This window comes from Myotis myotis, unplaced genomic scaffold, assembly GCF_014108235.1.
Source record: "Myotis myotis isolate mMyoMyo1 unplaced genomic scaffold, mMyoMyo1.p scaffold_m19_p_24, whole genome shotgun sequence".
Classification (NCBI taxonomy): domain Eukaryota; kingdom Metazoa; phylum Chordata; class Mammalia; order Chiroptera; family Vespertilionidae; genus Myotis; species Myotis myotis.
Window position 1 is genome coordinate 2,120,426 of NW_023416329.1, and position 13,251 is coordinate 2,133,676.

The window sequence follows — 13,251 nt, forward strand, 5'->3', positions numbered from 1 at the left end:
AATTAATTCCATCTGATCTAGTGAGTCATTTAGGATTGATGTTTCTTTGCTGATTTTTTGTTTAGAGGATTTGTCCAATGGTGATAGTGGGGTGTTAAAGTCCCCTACTATGATTGTATTGCTGTCAATCTCTCCCTTGATCTCCTCCAGAATTTTTCGTATGTATTTGGGTGCTCCTATATTGGGTGCGTATATGTTTACCAGAGTTATTTATTCTTGTTGGATTGCTCCCTTTAGTATTATGAAGTGGCCTGCCTTATCTCTTTTTATGTCCTTCACTTGGAGATCTAATTTGTCAGATATAAGTATTGCTACCCCAGCTTTTTTTTTGTTTCCATTCGCCTGAAAAACCTTTGTCCATCCCTTCACCATCAGTCTGTGTGCGTCTTTTTTTGTTTTGTTTTGTTTTTTTGTTAGAACAACTCAGCAAAATAAAATTCCTGTTTATTGTGGACAACATTGTTTCACACATACATCGAACAGGCCAAAAAAAATAAACAGCAATTTCATAGACAAAAAAAGGGAAAAAAAGAAACCTTTTTATCTTTGGCCTTTTTAACCATCTCATACAAACCAACTACTTATAGTACAGCTAAGTACATACACAAAAAGTTACTGGAATGCTCGGAATAAGATTTTTTGTTGTTGTTGTTTTTGCTTTTTTTACAAGGTTTTTTTTCTCCTTTGAGATTATAATGAACATGGTCACACCACAAGTAAAGTCAGAAGTAGGACAGAGAATGCTCCGAAGGCTGGTTTGGTCATCCCAAGATCATTAAAAATGGCTGACCCCTAACAATATGTACAAAAATATAAAATGTAAATAAAAAATACAAACAAATTTTCCTTTTTAAAGTATTTTTAAGAAAAAAAGCAGAGCAGGGCCTTGGAAGTTTTGGTTCTTTTTTCCTCCCCTGTTGCAAATTCACGTTGTGGTTTTGGTTGGGTGGTGGAGAGTGCGTGTCATCTGCAGGTGGCGCTGCCTGAGGTGGGTGGGTAGGCAGGTAGGTGGGAGTCTCTACTCGAAGGTGACCACGTTTAGATTCTGAGACGGGAAGTGGAGGGTGAATAGGTCACGGAGGCCTTTAACTTTTCCTTTATTTGCTGTCTAGTCATCCTCATTGGTCTTCTGCTTCTTGGTGTCAACATCATCATCCTCATCATCTTCAGCTGCCCGTTTGCCTGTAGCTGCCTCAGCCTCCTCATCTTCATCTCCATCCTCTTCCTCACCATCATCTTCCTTTTCCTCCTCCTCCTCCTCCCCTCCTTCTTCCTCTTCTTCATCTACCTCATTGTCAGCCTCCTGCTCCCCATTTTCCTCATTAGCGTTCCCATTCGCAGGTGCATCTCTTCCATTCTCTGCCTCTTCCACAACTTCCTTCTTCTCCTTTAAGTCCTTGGTGGTGATCTCGGAGCTGGTGTCCACGGCCGTGTCTGACATGGTGGGGCACGCCGGTGATCCTATGCAGCGGATTTTTTTTTAAAAAGCGAGAGTTGGAGGACTCTGGCGAAGAAGCTGCCGGAGTCCGCGGTGGTGGAGGAGGCGCGCGGCTGAGGTGGTTGCAGCGAGCGGAGAGGGAGCCACAGGAACAATGCAAAGATGGCTTTTCAGAGCAGCCAGTGGGGCCTTTTTTTTTTTTTTTTTTTTTTGAGGTAGGTTTCCTGTAGACAGCAGATATATGGGTCATGTTTTCTTATCCACTCAGTTACCCTATGTCTTTTGATTGGGGCATTTAGTCCATTTACATTTAAAGTTATTATTGATCGATACTTGTTTGTCGCCATTTTTATTCTTTACCCCTGTGTTCCTTCTTTGTTTCCTAGTTTTTCTTTTTACAGCAGACCCTTTAGCATTTCTTGCATTGCTGGTTTGGTGCTAATAAACTCCCATAGTCCTTTGTTGTCTGTGAAGCTCCTGATTTCACCCTCAATTTTGATTGATAGCCTTGCTGGGTACAGTATCCTTGGATTCAGACCCTTCCTTTGCATGACTTTGTATATTTCATTCTATTCCCTTCTTGCCTGATGTGTTTCTGTTGAGAAATCAGTCACTAGTTTGATGGGGGATCCTTTGTAGATAACTTTCTGTCTCTCTCTGGCTGCTTTTAAGATTCTTGCTTTGTCGTTGGTGTTTGCCAGTTTAATTATTATGTGCCTTGGTGTCAGTCTTTTCGGGTTCATTTTGTTTGGGACTCTGTGAGCTTCTTGGATTTGTGTGAGTTTTTTCTTTCCTATATCAGGGAAGTTTTCTGTCATTATTTTTTCAAACAGGTTTTCTATTCCTTGCTCAGTTTCCTCTCCTTCTGGCACCCCTATTATGCAGATGTTGTTTCATTTTGTGTTGTCCCAGAGTTCTCTTAGGCTCTCCTCCTGCTTTTTAATTTTTTTTTTTCTAGAAGCTGTTCTGCTTGGGTATTTTTTCCTACCTTGTCTTCTAGCTCACTGATGCAGTCCTCTGCTTCTTCTAGTCTACTGTTGATGCTTTCTATTGAGTTCTTTATAGCAGTGATGTCATTTTTCATTTCTTCTTGGTTCTTCTTCATTTCCTCTTGGTTCTTACACATGTTGTTGAATTTGTCTTCCATTCTTTTCATTCACCTTATGGCCATTTCTCTGAATTCTTTCTCTGACAGGTTGCTTGCCTCCATTGCCTCCATTTCGTTTACTTCCTTTTCTGGTGATGCCTGTTTTTCTTTCATATGCGGGCTGTTTCTTTGTCTCCCCATGATCTCTCTTCTCCAGGTGTTTGGTTATGTAGTTCTCTCTCTGCTGTGTTGATTTAAAGGCACAAAATACAACACAACAAGGCACAATGCACAAGGCACTGAACACAAATGTATTCAAGATACTAATAACCCCAAATAAAGGTGACCACCAGAGCAAAGAGAATTAGGGGATAAGGAAGAAAGAAGAGAAAAAGAAAAAACAGAAAAAGAAAAATAAAGGAGTGCAAAAATGAAATTGGGAAAAGGAAAAAAAGTAAGAGAGAAAAGAAAGGGAAGGAAATAGAAGAGGGGAAGAAACTATTTATACGGGGAGAAAACTCCAATAGAAGAGCCACTAATCCCAACAAATCCTAGCAACAGATCCCTGGAGATGGATGCAATCTACAAACAACAGCTAATATCAAGCGAGGTGAGGGAAAACAGAAGCAAAAAAATAACCAGAAAAAAACCCAACAGACAAATAAAAAGAAAAAGCAAAACAATCTCACAATCAAGCATAAAAAACCCCAATATACTCAACAATCAAGCAAACAACAGCAAAACGACAGAGAGAAAAAAAAATTTGGATAATGAAAAAAGATAAGAGAGAGGTGTATATGGATTTAGAGCAGGGGATTGGAAATTAGATATATAAGTAGGGTGAAATTTTAACGGGGTAAAAAGAAGGAATAGGGAAAATCTAAAGCAGGAATAGAGTAAGAGAAATAGGACAACAAAAGGGGAAAAGTGAGGGAGAGAGTTTTGGGATAAAGGTAAAGTTGAGGTAGAGAAAAATGATGCTAAAAGAAAGATGAAAATAGAATGTAGAACACTAATCCCAAAATAAAATAAAGAGAAAATAAAATGACACTTTTAAAAAAGGTAAAATGGTAGTAGTAATAATACTGGTTAAAAATAAAAATGTAGTAATTAAAAAGGTAAAATCAGGTGATGAAAAAAGAAAAAAATTAGTTTCTTAATTAAAAGGTGAAAAAAAAATGTGCAGTAGTGAAGGTCCTTCACTTCTTCTACTCTTCTGTCTGGCACGCCTTAGTCCTGTCAGGTATTCAGGAGAGTGTTGAAGTTCCCTGTGATACACTGTTCCTCCGCGTTGTAAACCACAGTCCTGATTTTAAAGCAGGCTGTATTTGTTTCGCAGACTGCCTTTATTTGTGTTTACAGAAGAGACAGTTTGTGGTTCAGCCCCTGGGTGGCAGTGTTTCTGGATTGACCTCCAAGGCTATAAGTCCTCTCTAGCCAGTAGACTGATTTGGGAGAGTCAACTGCCTAGAGCTGGTTCTGTGATCATCATTCCCTGCTCTGTTTCCCAGGTTCTGCAAAAACAACTTTTCGCTGTAGTCTCTGTGTGTGACCCCAATTGGGCAATCCTATGTATTGGGTTTAATAATCAAACTCAAAGATTTAAGGGGGAGAGGGGAAAAAAAGAGTTTGAGAAGGTGCGCGAATTCGCAACCCTGCACAGTCCAGCTCTGTGCGCAGTCTCTTCCGCACGTCCTCTCTCCCCTGGCACTAAGCAGCCGGCACACTGGCAAAATCTGAGGCTGCCTTTTTACACCCAGTCCAGCTATGGGCTTATTTTTAGAGTTCCCTTCTGCCAGCAGCCCTGCGGGACCCCTTCCACACTCGCGGATCACGCTGGCCCCACTGGCCCACGGACTTTGTGGGGCACAAACTACCCCCGCGCGCGTTTCTCTCTCCAACCTGAATTGCAAACCGCACCTTTATGTAGGTGAAATCTGACCTTTCCATGAGGAGGAGCAGGGCTCCTCTGAGTCCACATATTTGCGCTGCTTGAGATCCGGTGTTTCTGGGTTAGTAGCTAATCCCTGGATGCCATGGTTGCAGAATTTCTGGATCTATGAAATTCTTTATCTGACCTTTAATTCTAAATGAGAGCTTTGCTGTGTAGAGTAATGTTGGTTGTAGGTCCTTGCTATTTATTACTTTGAATATTTCTTGCCACTCCCTTCTGGTCTTTAAAGTTTCTGTTGAGAAATCAGCTGACAGTCGTATGGGTGCTCCCTTATAGATAACTAACTGCTTTTCTCATGCTGCTTTTAATATTCTCTGTCCTTAGCCCTTGGCATTTTAATTATGATGTGTCTTGGTGTGAGCCTCTTTGGATTCCTCTTGTTTGGGACGCTCTGCGCTTCCTAGACATGTAAGTCTATTTCTTTCACCAGGTAGGGAAATTTTTCTGTCATTATTTCTTTTTTCTTTCTTTCTTTTTTTAGTTAATCCTCACCCAAAGATAATTTTTAGAAAGAGTAGAGGGAAGGAGAGAGACAGAAAGAGTGAAATATTGATGTGAGAGAGACAAATCAATTTATTGCCTCCTGCACATGCCCCTACCAGGGCCAGGGATTGAGCCTGCAACCAAGGTATATGCCCTTTACTGGAATTGAACCAGGACCTTTCCCTCAGAGGGCCAACACTCTATCCACTGAGCCAAACTGGCTAGGGCTGTCATTATTTCTTCAAATAGGTTTTCAATATCTTGCTCTCTCCCATCCCCTCTGGCACCCCCATGATGTGAATGTTGGTACACTTAAAGTTGTCCCAGAGGCTCCTTACACTATCTTCATATTTCTGGATTCTTTTTCCTTTTTTGCTCTTCTATTTGGGTGTTTTTTATTTCCTCATATTCCACATCACTGATTTGATTCTCAGAATAGAATCCTCTACTGTATTGTTGAATCCCTGTGAATTATTCTTTATTTTAGTTAGTGTATGCTTTCTTTCTGACTGGTCCTTTTCCATGTCTTTGACTTTCTCATGAAGATCCTTGAGTAACTTTATAAAAATGGTTTGGGACTCCATCCAAAAGTTTACTTGCTTCCTTTTCTTTCATATGTGACATGCTTCCTTGTCTCCGCATTTTGCTGCTTCCCTGTGTTTGTTTCTACATATTAGTTAGAGCTGCTATGTCTCCTGGAATTGGTAGAGTGGCCTTGTGTAGTAGGTGTCCTTAGGGCTCAGAGTCGGGCAGTCAGGCTGCAACCCAGCGAGCCCTCAGGTTGCTGCGCCTGCGGCCCGGCCCGCTGTGCTGTCACAACCCTGGCCATGAAAATGCAGGAGGCCACTGTGTTGTAAATCTTTCCCTCCACGTCCCACGTGGTTCAGGGTTCAGGATCTGGAGGAGGAGCAGCAGAGAAATGAAAGAGAAAAGACATGAGATAATTTGGGAATATTGGGGGGCCAGGCGGGTAAGTCCAACTCAAAAGGAAAGACTTCCACTGGTGCTCAGGCCTTACCAACCTTTTATAGTCAGAGGTAAACAAGGTAGTGGTTACCATAGTTACACAGTTCTTGTGAGTTTCACTTGTTTTGACCATAATTACACTTCCTGCCCTTCCCTCAGCCCATTAGCTTCCCAGGTAAGATCTGGGGAGTGTTATAAGGTCAAGCCTAATTGTGCTAAGAGGACTGAGCCCTCTAAGCTGGACTTGTTTGTGACTTTGCCAGCAGGTCAGTCTGAGGCTCAACCCTATATCAGTTCCCCACACCACTGTTCCTCTTGGAGACTGGTGCCCCTACCCCAGCCCCGACGTCAGTGTGAGGTTCTGTGCTCCCGGTGAGTGAAGGAGAGACAAGTTCACCTCCTGCGATGCCCGGGAGCCTTCTGCCTTCCATCCCTGTACTGTGATCCTCCCATCAGCCAAGCTTGTCTGCAAGCCAATTGATGCAAAGCACAGGGAGCAAGAGCAGGGGAGTAGGTGGGGCGCGGTCTGGATGGCGAAAGGAAGTGACCTCGCACTAATGGTGGCTGAAATAAGCAAATAACTATTGTACACTATTTAATGCATGTTACTTCTAAAGAGTGAGGATCATATACTAGTACATTGAACAAGTTGCTTTTTCACTTATATTTTACAAAATGATTTAATGTGCTCATGGATCTTCAGGATCAGGTTCCAAGAATCTTGAAACCTGAAAAGAACTTAAAGGTAGATGCCCTCATGGAGGATCCGTTTTGCAGAGCGTTTGGAGGAGGTCTCTGCAGTCTGTGGCCCCTCCTAGCCAGGCCCCTGGTTCTGTCCCTGTGTTCTGACCCTCACACCAGGCCGCCTAGGCCTCCCAGAGCTCTCTTCCACAGACGTGCCAGACCCGAAGTGCCCACGGCCCAGCTCCGTGGAGAAGCCTAGCAATGGCCTGTCTCCCACTTCCCTCTAGGCAGGCCTTTGTGGGGTGGCAGGGAAAAGAAATATATTTTTATTGATTTCAGAGAGGAGAGGGTGAGAGAGATCAATGATGAGAGAGAATCATTGATCGGCTGCCTCCTGCATGCCCCACACGGGATCAAGCCTGCAACCCAGGCATGTGCCCTGACTGGGAATCGAACCGTGATCTCCTGGTTCATAGATCAAAGCTCAACCACTGAGCCACACCGGTTGGGCTCTAAGCAAACTTCATTAAAAAGGAAAGCTGGTAAGGCAGACTAGAAACCAACCACATGGAATAGAGGTGAAATGTCTGAATGTATCATGTGAAAAATATAAACAAAGGTTTTTTTAAACAGGGTATTTAGACTTAAGTATTATGCAGTGATAAAATCAGTCAAAATTTTGTAGAAATCCTTCAATATTATTATAGTATAATACTGTAGTCCACTCTTACAGGTTTAACTAAAACTGCTTTCAAAATTTCAAAACACCATAATGCCTGTTCCAAACCCAGCCAGTGGGAATTAGAGAGGGAACCGTTTCCAAGTACCTTATCTTGCAGGGGGTAAAATTAGACACCGACACTCAGAGCATATGGATGATAGTAAACATCTGCACGGCTTCTGTCTGACAGGCACTTTGAACACATCATTCTGTCTGATTGCAGGGACGCCCACAGACACTGGTATGTTTCCGTCCCCACTAAATTCCTGGCGGGGAGGCCTTCACTTGTTCAAGGTCACAAAGCTAAAAAGTAGCAGAACTAGTGCTGGACTCTGAATCTTCTGATGCTCATCCCTCCTCCTTCCCTTACAAGACAAATCATTCTCTGACAACCAAATGGTTAGAAACACTACACGCCGGGATGCCAAAGAAGGAGCTAAGGGTCAACCAGGTCAAACCTTAAGATGCTGCGAATAGGATGGATTGGAACCCAGTCAAAAAGTGGGGAAGAGATGATCCAGGGCACAGCACCACAGAAAACCGGTGTTCAAGTAGAAAATATTCGTGGTTTTCAATGTAGAGGCTGTAGATTAAAAGAATGATTTTGTTGTTATCCTTCCTATATAATAAAGAGGTAATATTCAAATTAACCCTCACGCCCTCACAAGATGGCTACCTATGACCAGGCCGGCAGGGGGTTTAGTGAGGGACGCCCAAACAACTGAACAGCAGGCTGTGTGGGGCCACCAGGCCAGCAGGGGGGGGGCAGTTAGGGTGACCAGGCAGGCAGGCAGGTGAGCGATTAGGAGCCAGCAGTCCAGGATTGTGAGAGGGATGTCCGGAAACTGGCAGTCGGACATCCTCTGCGGGGTCCTGGATTGGAGAGGGTACAGGCTGGGCTGAGGGGATTCCCCGAATTTTGTGCACTGGGCCTCTAGTTTTACTATAAATGTGTTTGAGAATTTTACTTAATAAACAGGCACTCAGAAAACCAATCTCTCTGGGTACCCCCAGTCCAACGTTATTTTCCTATGTCATGACGTTTACTTCACAAAAAGCTGAATTAGAGAATCGTAATTCAGCACCCATGGCTGTTTAGAGTAAGGGAAGGGAAGACCTCCAATGGGTGGGAGGTGGGATCAGTAGTCAGTGTTTCCTGCCTAGCAGGACACACTGGGGAGGGCAGGATAAAGGCAGTGCCATCAGGGATGGGCCTGCTCCGCCTCCACAGGTGGTGACTGGGGCCTGGAGCGCACAGCGCAGAGGGCAGATAGACCCAGGACAGGGGACTCAAGAGAGTGGTTACAGTTTATCTCAAAGGTGTGTTAACTTAGACGCACAGAAATGGATAGGGCTTAATTAAGGCAAAGATAAGCCTTTTACTAAAATGTTATAAGTCTGTGAGCTGAGAATGGCTTTAACATTCTTTAATTGTTGAAAAAAACAAAAAGAATAATCTTATGACACATGAAAATTATAAGAAATTTAAGTTTCAGTGTTCATAAAGTTTTATTGGAACACAGAGACACCCATTGGTTTACATGTTGTCTGTGACTGCTTTTGTACCACAGTGACAGAGCTGAGTAGTTGCTCAGGAAACCATAAAGCCTAAAACAGTTTCCAGCCGGCTTCTTACAGAACAAGTGGGCTGTAGTTCACCTGCCTCCTGGTGCAGAGTGACCTAGGCGGGCTAGAGCCGCTGGAGCCAGGCAAGGCCTCTCTCGGGCGGTATGGTGCTCTTGCCACATCCTTGCTTTTAGTGCAGCCGTGTGGGCAGTTCCTTCCAAGTCACCAGAATCCCATGTATATGCTGAGGTTTCTCTCTGCTTTTCTACCTCAGAGCTTCCAGTCAGTGGAGAGTCCTCTGGTGAGTTGGTTCTACCAGCTCATGACCTCACACTTTGGTAGCCTGCAACCAAGGTACATGCCCTTGACCCAAATCGAACCTGGGACCCTTTGGTCTGCGGGCCAACACTATCCACTGAGCCAAACCAGCTAGTGCACAGACAACCAATATTGAGAGCTATCATTTTCAAAGACTCTTTCAGAGAAGAGGGAATAATAATATAGTCCTTAAAAGTCAATTTTATGAACCAATGTTACCCCAATAAAATTCATTTAAAAAGTTTTAAAAGTCTCATATAATGAGATATTACTGTAAATTATCTGAGTTTAAAAATTAAAGTTTTACAAATATTTTATTTTAAAGAAATGTGACATGACACATTTCCTTTAATCTATCAAATCTTTTTTTCTAACCTAAGTAGCACTTTTAGATTCTTTGTCTGTAACCTAATCTGTCTTACTTTATTTATTTATTTTTAAATATGTTTTTATTGATTTGAGAGAGGAAGGGGGAGGGAGAAAGAAAAAGAAACATTGATGTGAGAAACATAGATTGGCTGCCTCCTCCTGCATGACTCCTACTGGGGATTGAGCCCACAACCCAGGCATGTACTCTGACAGGGAATTGAACCAGTGACCTCTTTGTGTATGGGAGGGCACTCAACCAACTGAGCCACTTCGGCCAGGGTTGTTTTATTATTTATTTACTAGAGGCCCGATGCACAAAATTTGTGCAAGGGTCTCGGCCCCCACCACCGCAGCCATGGCCACCTCTGCCTCGGGCCCCACCACTGTGGCTTCGTCTGGGAGTATGGATGGCCTATCTAATTAGCATATTACATTTTTGTTATTATAGATTTATTTAAATCCTCTTTTCTTTTCTTTTCTTTTCTTTTCTTTTTTTTTTGTCAATCGTCACCTGAGAATATTTTTTCCATTGATTTTTAGACAGAGTGGAAGAGAGGGGAAGAAACAGAGAGAAAAGTATCCAGGTGAGAGAGAGACATCGATTGGTTGCTTCCCACACTCACCCCCACCAGAGAGCCAGGGATCGAGTCTGCAACCAAGGTACATGCCCTTGACCAGAATTGAACCTGGGACCCTTCAGTCCATGGGCCGATGCTCTAGCAGCTAGGGCTGTTTTATTTTTAATATGGAGGAAGTCATACTTAAAAGTAGAAAGAATAATATAATCGTCCCCCAAGTACACATCACTCAGCTTGACCAATGATAACTTTGGCCAGTCTAGTTTCCTCTTTATTCTCCCCTCCAACACACACTCTGTCTCCTCCCCAACCCCTACTGCTGGGTTATTTTAAAGTAAATTCTAAACACTATGTATTTGTTAGAAAAGGACTCTTTTAACATAAACTCCATACCATTATTTTATTTTATTATTTTTTAAAATATATTTTATTGAGTTTTTTTTACAGAGAGGAAGGGAGAGGGATAAAGAGTTAGAAACATCGATGAGAGAGAAACATCAATCAGCTGCCTCCTGCTCACCCCCTACTGGGGATGTGCCCGCAACCAAGGTACATGCTCTTGACCAGAATCGAACCCGGGACCCCTCAGTTCGCAGGCCAACACTCTATCCACTGAGCCAAACCGGTCAGGGCATTTTATTATTTTTTTAAATTAGCCTCGGATAAACCTCATTGACTACAAAACTACACTCTGCAAAACTACCATGATCTCATTTAAAAAATAAACAATTGTTTCCCCTCCCCCCACGGTTTTGAATCTTTATTTTTGCAAGTATTACAAAGTTTCCCCCCGCCACCCCCCATTGACTTCCAGCCCACCCCGTCCAATGCCCCAGGCCCTCACCACCCCACTGTCTGTGTCCATGGACCATGCATATATGCATACAAGTTCTTTGGTTGATTACCTCCCACCCACCCACCCTCCCTTGCCTTCCCTGAGATTCCACATTCTGATCCATTCTTCCATGTCTCTGGATCCACTCTGTTCATCAGTTTATTTTGTTCATTAGATTCCATATATGAGTGAGATCATATGATACTTGTCTTTTTCTGACTGACTTATTTCACTTAGCACAGCCGTGGGCAAACTACGGCCTGCGGGCCGGATCCAGCCCGTTTGAAATGAATAAAACTAAAAAAAAAAAAAAGACCGTACCCTTTTATGTAATGATGTTTACTTTGAATTTATATTAGTTCACACAAACACTCCATCCATGCTTTTGTTCCGGCCCTCCGGTCCAGTTTAAGAACCCACTGTGGCCCTCGAGTCAAAAAGTTTGCCCACCCCTGACTTAGCATGATATTCTCCAGGTCCCTCCATGCTGTCTCAAAGGGTAAGAGATTCTTCTTTTTTACTGCTGCATAGTATTCCATGGCACAAATGTACGATACATTTTTAATCCACTCATCTACTTGATGGGTACGTGGGCTGTTTCCAGATCTTAGCTATTGTAAATTGTGCTGCTATGAACATAGGGGTGCATACATTGTTTCTGATTGGTGTTTCGGGTTTCTTAGGATATATTCCTAGAAGTGGGATCACTGGGTCAAATGGCAGTTCCATACTTAATTTTTAAAAACATTTTTATTGATTTCAGAGAGGAAGGGAGAGGGAGAGAGAGAGAAACATCAATGATGATAGTGAATCATCGAATGGCTGCCTCTTGCACACCCCCTGCTGAGGATTGAGCCCTCAACCTGGGCATGTGCCCTTGACTGGAATTGAACCCGAATGCTTCAGACCTCAGGCTGACGTTCTATCCACTGAGCCAAACCGGCCAGGGCCATATTTAATTTTTTGAGGAAATTCCATACTGTTTTCCATAATGGCTGCACCAGTCTGCATTCCCACCAGCAGTGCACTAGGGTTCCCTTTTATCCACATTTTCACCAGCACTTGTCTTTTGTTGATTTGTTGATGGCAGCCATTCTGACAGATGTGAAGTGGTACCTCATTGTCGTTTTAATTTGCATCTCTCGGATGATCAGGGACTTTGAGCATTTTTCATATGCCTCTTGGCCATTTGTATGTCCACTTTGGAGAAGTGTCTATTTAGGTCCTTTGGTCATTTTTAAATTGAATTGTTTGTTTTCCTTTTGTTAAGTTGTATGAGTTCCTTATATATTTTCAATATTAACCCTTTAACAGATGTATCATTGATAAATATGTTCTCCCAAACAGTGGGTTCTTTTATCATTTTGTTGATGGTTTCCTTTGCTGTGCAGAAGCTTTTTTTTTTTTTTTTTTTATGTAATTCCATTTGTTTATGTTCTCCTTAGTTTCCTTTGCCCTAGGAGATGTATCCATAAACACATTACTACAAGAGATGTCTGAGATTTTGCTGCCTATGGTTTCTTCTAGGATTTTTATGGTTTCACACTTACATTTAGGTCCATTTTGAGTTTATTTTTGTGTATGGTGTCAGTTGGTGGTCTAGTTTCTTTCTTTCTTTTTTTTTTTTTGCATGTATATGTTCTATTTTCCCAACACCATTTATTAAAGAGACTGTCTTGACTCCATTGTATTCTCTTGCCTCCTTTGTCAAATATTAATAGAGCATAATGGCTTGGGTCATTTTCCGGGATCTCTGTTCTGTTCCATTGATCTATACGTCTGTTCTTTTTTTTTTTAAATAAATCTTTATTGTTCAGATTATTACAGTTGTTCCGCCTCTTCCCCCCATAGCTCCCCTCCACCCAGTTCCCACCCCACCCTCTGCCCTTACCCCCCCACTGTCCTTATCCATAGGTGTACGATTTTTGTTGCTGCGTCAAAGGTCATACACATGGAAATTGTAGCTATTTCCATCCGCGACGTGTCCCTGTGTTCAGAAAGTTCTCTCACCACTTGTTCACGCTCTACTCAGAAAGGGTACGGAGCCACGTAATGGCTTTTTAAAATAATGTGTCCTCTTATGTTTAAAATGAGGATTTCACTACCAAAAGTGAGGAGAAAGCAACACTACAGCTGCTCTCGCCCCTCTCGCCCTTTGGGTGATAGTTGTGTGTGGGGCTGTGCGCTGGTTCTCTATATGTCTGTTCTTGTGCTAGTACTAAGCTGTTTTGATTATGGTGGCTTTGTAGTAT

The 13,251-nt window shown here is 42.7% G+C and overlaps 1 protein-coding gene across 1 annotated transcript; it reads right to left on the reverse strand.

The window, feature by feature from the left end:
• Positions 1–426: 426 nt before the first annotated feature.
• On the reverse strand, positions 427–1,622 carry LOC118679370 (prothymosin alpha-like). The gene has a single exon (XM_036356031.1). The coding sequence runs from the start codon at positions 1,439–1,441 to the stop codon at positions 1,109–1,111; it is 333 nt and encodes a 110-aa protein (XP_036211924.1). The 5' UTR covers positions 1,442–1,622; the 3' UTR covers positions 427–1,108.
• Between the last annotated feature and the right edge of the window lie 11,629 nt (positions 1,623–13,251).